This window comes from Gossypium arboreum, chromosome 10 (assembly GCF_025698485.1).
Source record: "Gossypium arboreum isolate Shixiya-1 chromosome 10, ASM2569848v2, whole genome shotgun sequence".
Taxonomy (NCBI): domain Eukaryota; kingdom Viridiplantae; phylum Streptophyta; class Magnoliopsida; order Malvales; family Malvaceae; genus Gossypium; species Gossypium arboreum.
The window spans coordinates 102,907,231-102,922,264 of record NC_069079.1 but is presented as its reverse complement, the minus strand read 5'-3'; the positions used below and the strand labels follow the sequence as shown (position 1 = coordinate 102,922,264).

The following is a 15,034-nucleotide window of genomic DNA, read 5'->3' as shown; positions in this document are numbered from 1 at the left end:
ACATTCTACCAGACATTCTCTCTGCCACATAGTAAGATATTGTAGATTATTTTCATTTAACATTGTTAATTTTCGAATTAAAATTTATAACGGAATAATAATTTAAAATATTAAAGCAAGACAATAAAAATTAAAGACTGGAATATAAAATTCAGGGGCTAAATTGTAACATATGCCAAATATTTAGTCCAAATTTTATATGTTCAGGTGCAAAAGCGGGGTTTTACAAATTCAAAAGCCGGGGCGGGTTGTTTCGGGCAAAATTTCAATTAAAATTAAATACTGTAATTTACTTTTTGTCATTTGGAACAGAAAAACGAAAAAAAAAAAAAAAAGGAAAGAAAGGAAGAGAACTCCCTAAACAGAGCCTCACTGTTTTTGCAGCTCTCGAAAATGGACGTCCCAAAGGAGCAAATCACTGCTCTTCTCGACAATGCTCTCTTTAACTCCGCTCAGCTTCTTGTAATCTTTTCTTTTTCCATGTATTAATTTTTATGATTAAAATAAACCTAACTTAAATTTTCTCTAATTGATTAATATTTTTTTTTTGTTTGGTTCCTATAGGGTTCTTTCCTTGTTTCATCATCTACTGTTAATGCCGAAACTAGTCCACATCTCAAGGCTGAAAATCTGGTCACTATTTTATTCTATTTTTACTTTTTTTATTAAAAATGAGTTTTCAAATTTCTTTTTCATATATATTTTTTTTGTTTATTTCTGCAGGTTCTTCTTGGCGATGCTTTGTTTCGGGAGAGAGTATCGTAGAGCGATTGTAAGCTCTTTTTTTTAACAATTTTTTCATGTGATTTTCTGGAAAAAAAAAAGAACATAAATAGACACTTTTAGAATAATCAGAACAAAATCAGTTAATTGTATTTGTAGAATTGCTTAATTCATTCACCGTAGTTGAAAAGATTTGGTATGAAATATAAATGCGCTGCTAGTTTTCTAAAAAAATATTTTTGTTAAGTTTTTAATAGTTACATTTAATTCATCTTTATATCTATTTTATGTCTTATTTTTTTCCTTCTAAAATGGATTTTTGAGCTTTTTACATAGTTGTCTTGGGAAAAGTTAAGTGAATTTGTTATGAAAGTTTGGTAAAATTGGCATGCGGATTTGTATTTGAAAAGGATTTAGTTAGAAAGTGTGATTCATGCGCTGAAATACTTTGATATTCAGAGATCGGTAGACAAAGGAAAAATTGTTGTTTTAATCTTTTTGGCATTTTTTCCTGCATGCTTTCAGCATACGTACAAGCAAGCCTTGCAGTATTATAAGATTATTCCCAAGCAAAATTCTACATCTTCTAGAAGTGCATTGTCTGCCTCAAACAGGTCCTCTTCTCCAAATTCTTTTAACATTTGTGCTATAAATGAAAACGAGGTATTTTCTATTTTGAATTAACTTTGAGATCTTCACTTTTTCTTGCAAGCTGAAATGCTTATTGCAGTTCTGTTTGATTCTCCATTACAGGTGAAGTTCAAAATTGCTTCTTGTCATTTTGCTCTAAGTGAAAACAAAGTGGCCCTTGTTGAGGTTTTATTCGTTTCTAATTTACTTTGTTTCTCTGTTTGATTATTACTCTTGACTTGCTTTCTTGGAGAGTGTATTTTGGATGAATAAGTTTTCGTTTAATGAAGTTTGATTTAAAGTCTATTCTTTTTTCAGCTTCTTGTACTTCTTTTTCCACTTATTTTTGTGAAATTTTCATTTTTCATTACTTTGAGCTTGCAGATGGAGGGAATTCCTAGCAAAGCAAGAAATTTGCAGATGAGTTTATTGATGGCAAAGCTTTATCGAAATACTAAACATACCCGTGGTGCTGTTACTTGTTACAGGGAATGTTTAAGGTTTGTCAATCTGTCATTCCTATTTTCTTGATATTTTCTTCATGCTTTGTGGATGATATCTTTAATTGTTATTGCTTGTCTCTTTGTTTTTGCTGTTATTCATTAAAACTGGTGCTAACTTTCCGAAAGCATGTGTCTTTTGGATTATTCTTTGGCAGGCAATGTCCTTATGTCATTGAGGCTATCATAGCCTTGGCTGAATTAGGGGCCAGTGCCAAAGACATAATTTCGTTGTTCCCTCAGGTATGTGAATTTAAGTTTCATGCCCTGTCCCTATCTCTGGTCTGCTAAACAAGTATGTATGATGTGCTTTTTCTTTGCTGTTAGATCTCGTTGAATTCCCATAGGGCTTTTATTGTGAGGTATTTAAGGGTTCAAATTGGGCACTATGTTTATGGATTTGTCATCCTCATGCAGGCTGCCGATAGTCTTATTGATAAACTTGAAAGTTTTTCACGTGTAATATGTTGGCCAAGTTGCATGGATATAGTCATTTAGCCAATTATATTCATAAATAAAAGTTGATTTACATTTTTAGTGCAGTCTAATTTGTTATTTGACTTCGAGAGCTGCAATTTATAGTGCACTAAGCACCTTGAACAGGAGATTTTCCTTTTGTCTTAAATCTTTTTTATGCCCCTTTGGTTATAAGCTTCAATATGGTTACTGTAACTTTATATGTCTATATATATTTGTATGGTTTTTGTAACTATGTTTCTTTATTATCTAACATTTTTTATTTTCCAATTGAAATCTAGACACCAAATAGAGGTGGGAGGGCTCAATTAGATCATGGTGACTCAAGCCGTTGGCTGCAAGTAAGAACAAAATGAAATGGATGACACTCTTCTCCCATAATGAGCTACTTATTATCTTAATGCTCCTTGATGAATAATATGAAAATATTTTGGCATATTTGATCATGTGCTTCCCTAAAAAATATTGCTTCACTCTTTGTGTTACATCTTTCTTTATTGTTTTAGTTTCATTTCTTATGTCAATGCTAATTTCTACTTTGATAGCATTCTACGAATCTTGTCAGAGCCTTCACCTCAGAAGCACATTGTATCAAATTTTAAAGCTTAGTCTAACTAGTGATTTGTTGACTTTGTGCAGCGGTATGTTGAAGCACAATGTTGCATTGCTTCAAATGATTACAAAGGTAAGATAGTTTTCTTTTCAATATTTGAAGTTCTGTAATCTAGACTGGATTGTATTTGTAGATTTTCATTTGCAGAAGTTATTTATTATGCTAGATCTTGTTAACTTATCTGCTTTATCAATTCCTTTCAATATAGATTTACATTTCCTTAAATCTTTCTGCAGGCGGTTTGGAACTGTTAGCAGAACTTTTACAACGTTTCCCTAATAACACTCATATATTACTTGAAATGGCTAAGGTTAGTGATGGCTGCATTCTAGTGAATCTAGCATGTTTATTTATCTGCTTAGCGGGAAGAAAACTAATGAGGTAATTTTAGCTTAAAAGAAGAAGAAAAGGCTAAAAGAGTATGTGCATTTTAAATCTTGCCAGTTGTAGGTTGTTTGTAGCATCTAGATCATTCAAATTTTTACTATTTTCTATTGACTTGTTTCTATGCCCAGGTCGAAGCCATCATAGGAAAAAATGATGAGGCGATAATGAATTTTGAGAAGGTTGTTATAATTCAAAGCTTTTCTAGTCAATGAATTATTGCTTATTCTTTTTCTGCCTATGCTTGCACTTCTATCATGAATGTTAACATATTCAAGTTTGTTATCCTTGCAGGTTCGCTCCGTTGATCCTTATGTTGTGACTTGCATGGACGAGTATGCAATGCTTCTAAAAATGAAGTCTGATTATTCAAAGTTGAACAAGTTAGTGCATGATTTGCTAAGTATTGATCCTACAAGACCGGAAGTTTTTGTGGCTTTATCTGTTTTGTGGGAAAGGAAAGATGAGCGAGGTGCATTATCTTACGCTGAAAAGGTACCTGGTTTATCTTTAGTGGTCCATCACCTCTTCTTAGATATCTGCATATCTCACAAATTCACTTATTCTTTACAACCAGAGCATCAAAATTGATGAGAGGCACATTCCTGGTTACTTAATGAAGGTATTGAAAAATTTTCCATCCAACAGAAGGGTGATTAATGATTATCCTCATTAACAAATCTTTCTGTGGTTTTCTTTTCCTGGTCAAATATAATTCAATTTTGTCATTTGCTATAATTTTCTGCATGCTCTTAGGGTAACCTGCTGTTAGCATTGAAGCGGCCAGAATCTGCAGTAATGGCCTTTAGGGGAGCTCAAGAACTGAGAGCTGATCTCCGTTCATATCAAGGTTTGAATTTTATGGAGAAAAGAATGTGCAAAATTTACTATTCAGTTGCATAAGATTCATCTTTTTCCAATCATTTCATCTATTTGCTTGATGTAGTTCTAGTGTAAGAAAGAATTAATCACAAGCCTGGGGAGGCATTGCCAACTTTTGACTGTTTATAATTTCAGGTTTAGTTCATTCCTATCTGGCATTTTCTAAAGTCAAGGAGGCCCTCTATGCTGCTAGAGAGGCAATGAAGGCTATGCCTCAGTCCGCAAAGGCACTGAAATTAGTTGGGGATGTTCATGCTAGCAATTCTGGTGGTAGGGAGAAGGTAAACCTCCAATAGACTTTTCTTAGCTATGTTACCAAACTGAAGATTCTTAGCATGACTCGACTAGATATTGCCACTGAAGGCAAGTTTTAATAAGTTTGACTCTAACCCAAAATGGTAACAGGCAAAAAAATTCTATGAATCAGCACTCAGGCTGGAACCAGGTTACCTTGGAGCTGCATTAGCTTTAGCTGAGCTCCATGTCATCGAGGGACGAAATGGGGATGCTGTATCTCTTCTTGAGCGTTATCTCAAAGATTGGGCTGATGACTCTCTTCATGTCAAATTGGCTCAAGTATTTGCTGCTACAAATATGCTTCAAGACTCTTTGTCACATTATCAATCTGCATTGAGGTGAATTCATATGCTCTGTGATTCTCTTTTTCTACACTGCACGTGGTCAAGAAGTTCAAATGAATATGGAAGAAGCTTTCATGTCTAAAATAATCCAACTGAGAAAATTGCTATTACCTTTTCGATGAATCCTATTAATGTTTATTCATTTTACAGAATAAATCCTCAAAATGAAGCTGCCAAAAAGGGGCTAGAACGCCTGGAAAAGCAGATGAAGGTCGGTCTTGTGCTTGTGCTTGTGCTGTCCGTCTTTTCTTTTCTTTGAAAATAGATATCCAAATACTAAACGAGTGAGTTCTTGTAGGGGGTGGATCCGGATGCGCCTGAAGAAGAGGAAGAAAATGAGGTTGATGATGCAGATGCAGAACAAGAAGAGGCCGAGCTTCTGTAGGATTTGTAGTCATGTGTTCAATAAATATTGGATGACTCTCGAGCATAATCGATATTTACGAGAAGAAAAACCGATGATGAACCAAGTTGAGAATCCATACTCTGCCATCTGAATCTGAAATTATATGCAGCAAATTTATAATGAGGATGCCAGAAATCAACATGCAGTGGAAATTTGAAGTTAAAGTTTGAAATCATTGTTTGATATTTGACAATGTATATTTGAAACTGATTATTCACTGGTTCAATTTTGCATGGAAATATACTTACAGTTAAGACAGGAGTTTCCGTCTAATTTTGAATTTCTCTGTTAAATTAAATGATATAATTATATTTACCGATCAAGAATATTGTTTTTTAGTAATATACATTTAACTATTGAAAATCGTTTTGTCAAACAAATAAATATCTATGATTGAGTTGAATAACTCACTCAAGGAATTATTGAAAATCCATACTTTTCTATAAAATAAAAAACATGAGTGTTTTCTGTCATTTTGTATAAAATTAGTATTATGAGAATATTTTTATAGTTTTACATAAAATTTAGAAAAATATACATGATGAAATTTGAACTTAAGCATTATAGATTTTAATTTTCTAATTTTCCATTTTAATAAAAATTTCATTTATTCTTTTACATTATTTTATAAACATATTTGTAATCTAATTTTTTCATAATCTAGTAAATATTAATTTTTAAAAATAATTTATGAATGAAAAATATATTATAGTAAATACATACCTAAAATTAATTTATTTAAAATGGATTTTGAAAAATAATTGATTTTATGAAAAGTTAATATTTTCAGGTGTTTAAATAATTTTACTTAAAATATATTTTGTTGTTTGACAAATTTTATTGAATTTTTTAAAAGTATAAACTAAACAAAACATTACATTATTATATTTGTTACAAAATATTATATAAATATTTTTTTTGCAACAGAAATTTATTTATAATAAAGTCATATTTTATAATAATTAACATATTATATAAACTTAATAATAAATAGTGCCTAATTAATATTTAATTTGAAGTTTATATAAGTATATAGTGATACATGGGCCTGGAAAGTATAAATGAACTTAAGCATAATTTAAACAAATACCTATATTTATATTATTAAAATATTAATATAAATATTATTAATAAAATATTTAAAACACTATTTAAAACTTAAAATTATTATTGGTGTTAGAATTTTTATTAAAACAAAATTGTAATATTAAATAATTTATTGGAATAAAATTATATTAATTATATTAATAATTTATTATATCATTAAATATAAGCAATTAAACATGCATGTTTAAAAATATTAAAATTTATAATATTTGATATCGGTATTTCAATATTAAAATTAAAACATGATAATATTAAGCTTGGTTTAAATTAAAATTAAAACATGATAATATTAAGCTTGATTCAAATTAATTTGAAGCTCTATTTTTAATTTCTAAAAGAAATAATTATTAATTTTTATAAACCTATATTGACCAAATTGTTTTTCAAAAATAATAAAAAATTGGAGAAAACATTTTATGGTAAGATATTTTCCGTGAAGTAAACAACACATGATTTAATTCTAATACAAATAGATTTCTTTTTAGTTATGAATTTAGTTGAGCCTGTTTACAAAAAAAAAAAAACCTTTACCATTGAACAAATGAACCCTTGAAAGAAGACACAACAAAAGCTAAGAATGTAAAACTGAAAATGATGGATTCGAATTCTTTGCACATTGGCAACAATAAGATGTACAAAATGAGATCTTGCAATAAATATACAGAATAAGTTCCAAGGCAATTGAACACACGTTTTGCATTGAATTGAGAGGCAAAGAAACAGGCTAAAACTCCTCAGCAGCACCAATTTTCCAACTCTAACCGCAACCTTGCTGTAAGTTCGCCCGTTGTCTTTGAACTAGAAACAGGATACATACGAGGAAACATGCGACTTAATTGTTTATATTTACATGGGAATGAGGTAGACTACAGAATACAGATCTCATGCTTTGTTTTGCAGACAAAGGCTCGACTCCGGCCAGGTTCGACAGTTTTTCATGTACCAGGGATCACGTATGGCAAATAGATACATGAATGACTACAATGGGTAAGATCTGATCTGAGACACTATACATTGAATGGTTTCCTAGGAGTGGGTGCTCGGTTCTCCATTGATTGCAACCTTTGTTTGAGATGGAAAACTTCAACCTACATTCCAATATAAGATTAGGTTAATTTTAGCATATACTGAAAACTAATCAATCGGTTCTAATGTGAACATTTGGAATAAACTCAAATATGATTCTTGCACGAGTTAACCTCAGGTTCCACATGCACATGATAAAAGTTAGGTTCAAAGCCAAACCTGTAACTGGAATGCTCTGGCCCTCTCTCCTGCAAGGACTCCTCGCGTTGAGTGAAGCTCCTAGAATAAAACTCAAATCAGGCATTCATTGAAATACAATCTAAAAGCGCAAGTTTCCATGATGAATTAGGCATTGGATGAAAAAATCAATACCTTTTGAGTATCGTCAAGAACAGCCTTAAGGAAAGCCACATCGTGTTCAAGTCTTACATTGTCTGAGTGGACTATGTTAGATAAGTTGTTGGCTTCTTCATGTGCAAGTTCTATACCTGTTAGTTTCTCTTTTAGCAGTTCCATCTCCTTCATCGCGTCTGCAAATTTTTTCTCCATTTCCTCTTTGCTCTTGAGAGCTGCAGCTAAAGTTCTCTCTGCTGTGTCTCGGCTTGCCAATGCGGTTGCCAATTGTACTTCTAAAATTCCGTTTTTTCTACTTAGGGAAGCCATTCTTGTGTCGTAAAATTGATATATACTTGTAGGAGCCGACAGGGCTCCTGATCTATCATCTGCTTCCGGAAACACAAAATTATCGTTATCTACGGGATCATTTGCGATCCCTTCAACCAGCGGATTTAAACATTCAGTTCCAAACTCTGAACTGATTTTTGTGCCAGGAGCACTAATCCTAACTCCGGTTTCAGACTGATTCATTTTCTCTTCTGTTGCCTAGAACAGAAATATGTTATATTAATGGAATATTTCAACGGGTGTTAATCATCTTAGGTGCGATTACTAATTGAATGAAGCTTTTATGATTACCTGCAGAATAGAACTCGAATCGTCTGAATTCTTTGTTATTCTAACAGTTGTGTTGTGTTCTTCCTCAATACGAAATTGCTTTCGTAGTGAGACATTTTCAGAAGGATGATTTTGATCCATAAAAGTCAATTCGGACAACGATTTCCTACCTGAACCGTGTTCGATTACAGAGGCTAAATTTTGTTTTGCAGCAGAAGCAACAGAACTTTGGGAAGAACCATTAATCATTTGGCTAGCCGGCCCCGCAGATGATGAACGTTTCGCAAACTGCATTTGTCCCACAGATTTACTGAGTGTAGATCGACGCCCCATGGATGATTCGTTCTTCTCAATGATCAATACTTCAACCTGTGCAACAGATAAAGTAATTACAATCTGAACAAGTTCAAATCAGCCTAAACATTAAAAATTGAACTTCAAACCTGATTTGATGGCTCCTTTTTGCATCCGCCGAATGCAACAAGAAAATCCTTATCCTTGTGCTGCACGAGTACTAGGCTAAATCCCTGCAAGAACAGATAATTTTAGAATAATACGGTCCCATATCATATCACTGAGGAGAAGTGTCATTTATTAAGGGATGCTTTCTAGCTAAATAACTCGGACTTAGGAGTGTCAGATTAAATTTCTTCTAAACTTTGCATGTACTTGGAGGGTCAAATCCTCATTCCTATGACCGGATATGTGTTGCACACGGTTACTTAAAACAAATCCTATCATAATTTCTTAACTTCAAATCTGTGACCAACTAGAAAACCGGATGATAATCTCTATCCATGAAGTTTGCAATAATTTTACATAAATAACGCATACAAGAATTCCAATTACATATAATTCACATCATCCAGTGCAACAGCATCAAATCATTTAAAGAATTGACCCCTTCTTGCAAAACAATAAATTCAGTAAGTTAACATTGTTAGCGGAGATAGAAGATGGAAGTGACGCAAGACCATTTGGACTCTAAAACATCATGCGGTATGAGGGTATTAAAATTATGCTTACCTTGTTAGTGGTTATGGAGGATGGAAGAGGCGTAATGGCCACAGACCACTCAGACTTGAGAATGTCGTAGATGAAAGTCTCTGCATGTCCTGTAAACATTTCAGAATCAAATACACAAGTAAATATAAGCAAAAAGAGTAAAAATGAATGCAAAAAGAATAATACATAAAAACCCTATTACAGACCATGTAAGTTCATCAACCTCTCTTATTTTCTTTTGAATATTTACTATCCGTGGTAGAAAACTAAAAACCCGTAACAAAAATATAGGTGATACATGAAACCAATAATACAAATGGGCATGTCTTCAACATGAAGGGTCATTATCCCCATATTCATATTTGAATGTGTTACACATGAATGTTAGATGCAAATACCTAAAGAAAAAGAAAATGAAGAGCCGGAATAGCATAGGACTTAACGCACACAAGCAGACACATCCGTGGACACATATGAAGGAATCAAGAAGATAGTACCGATTGGCTTTGATATGGAAACATGATATGGTATCAACAATATGTTTAACCATTTCAAAACATGTAAGAAAATGAGGTGACCGAACTCATTTACAATGCAATTTTCATCAAAGATTAGAATGATTTTAAAGAGCCAGTTACATTCATACTTTTTTTCCTACTTCCACCCCCTGCTATGTACCATTTTGTTCCACAAAGAATTCCACAGCAACCAGCTCTTGGAGATGGATGAAAACCACGTATCTTTATTCTCGACCATACCATCTGAGGAAAAATTAAAATATAAAAATACCATTATAAGCTAATAAAAAATTACAAAGAAATAATAAATGTTTGGCATCGAATTCTGAATTTTTACACACCGTTTCAAAGTCAAGTGAGTACAAATCATTCAATGTTCGAGATTTTGATGCTCCACCAAAGACAAAAAGAGTTTTATCATCATAAAGAGTTGCTATGTGATTGGATCTTGGTGATGGTCTTGTTCCCCTATACAGTTCCGCAAAACAATTCAGTTATTAGAAGCTTCTAGCATAAGAATTGTCTTAAGATGGATAGTTATAATACTTTGATTCAAGTGTGAGTGTTGAACACAGTCATGTTCATTATTTTCCTTTTTCAAGATTTTCATGTATCTGGAGAGCCCTTAGAGGATCATATCCCCACACCAATGTGTCGGAATGGGTTCTTCAAGCAAAATGTAGTGTCTGAGTAATAATAGATGCATGGCTAAGAGCATGATTTCTTTATCAGCAAAGTGACATAAAGGAATATGTTCAAGCTACATACGTGCACTGAAGAGTGAGCCACGTCAAGGACTTCAAATCAAACATGTGTAAGTCATTCAGTTTCTTCTTTTTAGCATCTTCACCACCAAAAAGGATTAAAACGGAGCTCGCTCGGACCACAGTGTGACCACTTCGAGCAACCTGAAAGATATTAGGATGTTTGTTAGGAATGCTTACATCAATAAATGAGTAAAACCCGGAGTTTCTCAACCAAAAAGGCAAATAAGAGAGGATGGAGCAAAGAGAAAAAGACAAACGATTCCTTGTAAATTTATGACATGCCAGTGTTAAGCTCTATCGAATGAATATATTTCCTACTACTTCTTACTGTTCTTCTTTAGCCTTTTCTTTTTATGGTGTTCAATATTTACATGTATTTTGGCCTTTATAAGTTGGAAAAGAGTACCGGTATTTCTCCTTTTGCTTCCATAACTGACCAGCATTCTGTCTCCGTATCAAATGACCACACTGCAAAAAAAAAAAAAAAAAAAAAAGCCAAATTTGAGAACCAAAAACGTACAACATCATGTATGGAAACAGAAAGACAATACAAGACCATAAAAGACTGTAATTCAAAACCTGAAACTTTGTCATTTGCAGGGTCAGTTCGGCCTCCAACCAGGAGGGCCTTTTTCCCCCATGAAACCTGGGTAAGGATAAAACGAAAAAGCTCAAGAATATCAGTACTCCTAATACATTGCATCCCACTCATTAGAAATAACATGAACCAGCACTATGATACTATAAAGTAGCACAAACAAAGTAACCAAATCATTAAATTACAAGAATAAGATTGAAATCAAGTCTAAATAGCAGACACGGAGGTGGCAGTACACAGGGTCACTTAATATCATAGCTAACAAGCATAGATGAACAACAGTTTGGCTAGTTTATATAGTATGCAAAGCAAAGAGAATGCAACATAATGGAAAAACCTAATGCACCGCATATGATTGTACCAGACTATGGCCCTTGCATGAAGGAATCTTAAGTGGAAGATTGCTTGGCGACAAGTAAAGCTTCGATGATGCCATGGTCCAAGAAAAAGTGTCGAAATTAAGAACCTGCACATCATCTAACAATCCGTTTGCAGATTCACCACCAACCACTATCATCTTGTTCCCGACAACAGTGGCAGCATGCTACTCAAGGAACACAAAAATATTTGAGCATTTCCGTCATATCCGATATACAAAATTTGAATTAAGTCATTAACCCTAAGATATGAAGCAATCAGACAAATGGAAAACATCGATATACATATATATATATATATTACATTAAAGCGTGGCACAGGCGTTTCTCCAGCAACTGACAATACCATCCAATTCTCGGAGTTCCCTGATGAATTAATAACAGGGGCAGGAGGACAGTGGGATTCAAGTTCATCAGAATGATTAACAGCAAGCATAGCAGACTCAACCTGAAACACATTTGAAGGCTTTAGCAACTTATACACGCTATGTTCCTTGGACTCTTCATTTTCTTTAAGTACTCATATTGGAGGCATGGGGAGATGAACTCCAAATATATGAAAAAACATAGAAAAATCTAACCATACGATAATGTATGCATAGCCATATCCAACACACCAAGACCGAGTAATATATTATACACATGCCGACTGTTACAAAACAGAAATTCAAACATGTCAAAAGCCTCACATTTGAATTGTTGCTTTGTTTGGGCGGTCTCATAGGACTTTTAATTCCATTGGCGGACTCTGAAAGCTGTACTTTCTTCACTCTAAATCAACACAAAAATATACTAAAAATAAGTGAACAATGTTCAGCAACAAGAGGTCTTCTTCATGAAAACAAAAGATGTGGGATTTGGGGAAATATTTAATCAAGTTTGCATCCTTTATCCACCAAGTTTCTTTATTGACATAAAGGTAAAAAGAACATAAATTTTAATAAAAAATAGAAAATGATATATATGGGAAGAAGAAACTGACCTGCCAAGCTTCATGCGTCTACGAGAAAAGCTAAACATTTTCACCAAAGCAAAGCAAAACTCTTTCAATCAAAAACCAGGAAATAAAGCCCTAAAATTTCCACAAAAAATGAAGCTACATTATCATCAAGGAAACAGCGTAAAACAACAAAAAAGCCTAACACTTCCTTTATCAAAGTTCTGTTTTTTTATTTTTTTTTCAAATAAAAACAAAGTACAATCGGGTCATATGTTAAACCTGAGACAAAAAGGTTTGACCTTTAAACTTGGACTTGAGCTGTTTGAGAATAAAAAAAAGGAAAATGAAATAAAATTAATTGGCCATTGAGGAAATGAAGGTAGATGAGGAAGAAAGTAGTTGAAGCATTAGCTTGGGAGTGTGAAAGAACACTAAGAAGGTGCACATTGAAGAAGTGAACTGTACTTCTGCAAATAGTGATGATAGAGAGAGAAAGACAAAGTACCGGGTCGTCTTGTCCTGTTGTGTTTTGTTTGATTTATGAGATCCTTTGCCAAGATTTGCTTTGGAAGGTCCCTCTAACAACCTACAGATAATAGTGGTAGCTAGCTACTTAGCTTAATACAAAGAAAACTAAAACTATGTAATAAAAACTTAAATTACAATTAAAATGGAAACAAAAGAACTTACTTTCATTCCAACCACCCATTTTCTTTTCCAGTTTTTACTATTTCCATGCGGGTGACTAAGGAAGAGTGAGAAATAACATGGGAAATTTGAATAAGTTTCTGTGTCAAAAAAGATGGCAAAAATAAAGAGACCATGTTAAAAAAATACGTGTAGTTTTGTTGTTTAGTGTAAAACTTTGATGGTCGAGCCTCGAGGCATTTAATGGCGAGCGGCAGTGGGCTCCATTACAAAGGATCCATCTCTCTCGGGAATTGCGTGCCGCTGCCATCACTGCCTCTGCCTGCTATAACTTTTCATCACACTGTACCATCTTCTCTCTATACTTTACAACAATACATTATCAATCCTGGCCCATTTACTCCAAAAATTTTGCAACCCAAATCCATTTATCTTCTTCGAAATGCCCATTTATATGCTTCACAATTTATATGCATGGTACCAACTCCCAAGTATTATTTTCACAAATTTTCGCTACAAATATTAATGCTCTTTATTTTATATTTGTGAACTTAAAATTTTTCGAGTCTACTTATATAATAAATTGTTAATCCAAATTTATTCATTATTTTTAACTTTAAAAATATATTTATATTGTTTTTAATTTAGTATTTAGTATTTTTATTTTTTATTTATAAAATTTTATATATAGATATCATAACATTTTTAAATGTTTATATTAAAGTAGTATATATTACAAAGTTAGAAAATGAGTTGGGCTAGACTTGAGCCTTGATTATTTTAATCCAAGTCTAATCTATATTTAAATTAATCTAATTTTTTCAAGTCAATTTTAAAATTTAATATATTTTTAAAATTCTCTCAATTTTCAAAGGATTCTTTACCGTTTGTTAGAAAAAAAAGATTAATGTAAATGTAAATCGCAACTTTTATTACTCAAAAACATAATTAGTACATTACCAAAAGATAACATACCCACTCACTAAGAGAACTCGTTAATTAGTAGTGCTCACTGTTAATTAGACCTGAAATCTACACTTTCATGGATCTAATTTATGTGATTATATATAATAATATATAATAATCACAATTTTATTAGTGCCTTGGCATGCAAGTTAGTGGATTAATTTTTGAATTAAACCCAAAGTGCCCCTACTCTTCTAAGCCTTGGAATTAAGGCTCGATTAAGATGAAGACTCATGACCTCATTAGCTCCACCAACGAATTCTCCACCAATGAAGACGGCTGGAACAGAAGGGTTGCAACTGAGCCTCGAAAGAGTTTGTTCGATTTCACGTCCTCTAGAAATCTCATCGAGTTCGTGAACCGCAGGGTTGACACCAAAGTCGTAGAAAAGGGTTTTGATGGTGTGGGACATGCAACACGAACTCTTGCTGAAGATCACCACTGGCTTCTCGGATGCCAACTTTGTCACTCTCTCCATTTGATATACTATGCGGAAAACAATGCCAAAAGTTAGGACGGGTTTTGCAAGTGAGAGGCTAAATGTATAGCTGTTGTTGAGATTGTGAAGTGCTTTGAATGCTCAACACCCACTGGTTTATATAGGGTTTTTGAGGAATCTGGTGGTGTTTAGTCGGCAAGAAAAGCAAGTTTCCCTTTTTTGTTGGAAATGAAAATGAAAAAATAAAAGGAAAACATCAGAAAATTGTTCGATTAGATCATAAAATAAAGCGATCAAATGCTGAACAAAAAAGAAGGATAGAGCAGCATCACGAATCTTTCTTTGCATACGGAATTGGTGTCCTTTGTACGGTGAAACGTTATAATTTTTACCAACTTTCATCGTTTTATTCATATTTTTCTTGGTAAAAAAT

At 33.2% G+C, this 15,034-nt stretch overlaps 3 protein-coding genes across 5 annotated transcripts; 1 reads left to right on the top strand and 2 right to left on the bottom strand.

The window, feature by feature from the left end:
- Nucleotides 1-268: 268 nt before the first annotated feature.
- On the top strand, nucleotides 269-5,582 carry LOC108460553 (anaphase-promoting complex subunit 7). Its single transcript, XM_017760117.2, is given in 19 exon segments — nucleotides 269-462; nucleotides 565-633; nucleotides 724-749; nucleotides 751-772; nucleotides 1,249-1,386; nucleotides 1,477-1,539; nucleotides 1,738-1,853; nucleotides 2,012-2,096; nucleotides 2,612-2,671; nucleotides 2,970-3,015; nucleotides 3,180-3,253; nucleotides 3,459-3,509; nucleotides 3,622-3,822; nucleotides 3,905-3,949; nucleotides 4,084-4,177; nucleotides 4,345-4,490; nucleotides 4,615-4,844; nucleotides 5,001-5,061; nucleotides 5,149-5,582. Coding segments are annotated over 19 exon segments (1,683 nt in total). The 5' UTR covers nucleotides 269-393; the 3' UTR covers nucleotides 5,236-5,582.
- A 1,386-nt stretch (nucleotides 5,583-6,968) lies between these two features.
- LOC108455619 (acyl-CoA-binding domain-containing protein 6-like) lies at nucleotides 6,969-13,716 on the bottom strand. 3 transcript variants are annotated; one of them, XM_053020601.1, is made up of 18 exons: nucleotides 13,239-13,716; nucleotides 13,054-13,134; nucleotides 12,828-12,866; nucleotides 12,591-12,680; nucleotides 12,298-12,379; nucleotides 11,913-12,056; nucleotides 11,593-11,775; nucleotides 11,213-11,279; nucleotides 11,040-11,101; nucleotides 10,635-10,774; nucleotides 10,208-10,334; nucleotides 9,995-10,109; nucleotides 9,370-9,458; nucleotides 8,787-8,870; nucleotides 8,365-8,712; nucleotides 7,762-8,271; nucleotides 7,609-7,668; nucleotides 6,969-7,451 (listed from the first exon to the last, which is right to left on the bottom strand). In XM_053020601.1, exons 4-18 carry the CDS (start codon nucleotides 12,626-12,628, stop codon nucleotides 7,371-7,373), a joined length of 2,130 nt encoding a protein of 709 aa, XP_052876561.1. In that variant the 5' UTR covers nucleotides 12,629-12,680; nucleotides 12,828-12,866; nucleotides 13,054-13,134; nucleotides 13,239-13,716; the 3' UTR covers nucleotides 6,969-7,370. The 3 variants fall into 3 exon arrangements, with proteins under 3 accessions (XP_052876561.1, XP_052876560.1, XP_052876562.1); XM_053020600.1 differs by having other exon boundaries at nucleotides 13,014-13,134; nucleotides 13,239-13,714; XM_053020602.1 differs by lacking the exon at nucleotides 12,828-12,866.
- A 390-nt stretch (nucleotides 13,717-14,106) lies between these two features.
- On the bottom strand, nucleotides 14,107-14,762 carry LOC108486522 (monothiol glutaredoxin-S2-like). The gene has a single exon (XM_017790619.2). The coding sequence runs from the start codon at nucleotides 14,638-14,640 to the stop codon at nucleotides 14,332-14,334; it is 309 nt and encodes a 102-aa protein (XP_017646108.1). The 5' UTR covers nucleotides 14,641-14,762; the 3' UTR covers nucleotides 14,107-14,331.
- Nucleotides 14,763-15,034: the final 272 nt, after the last annotated feature.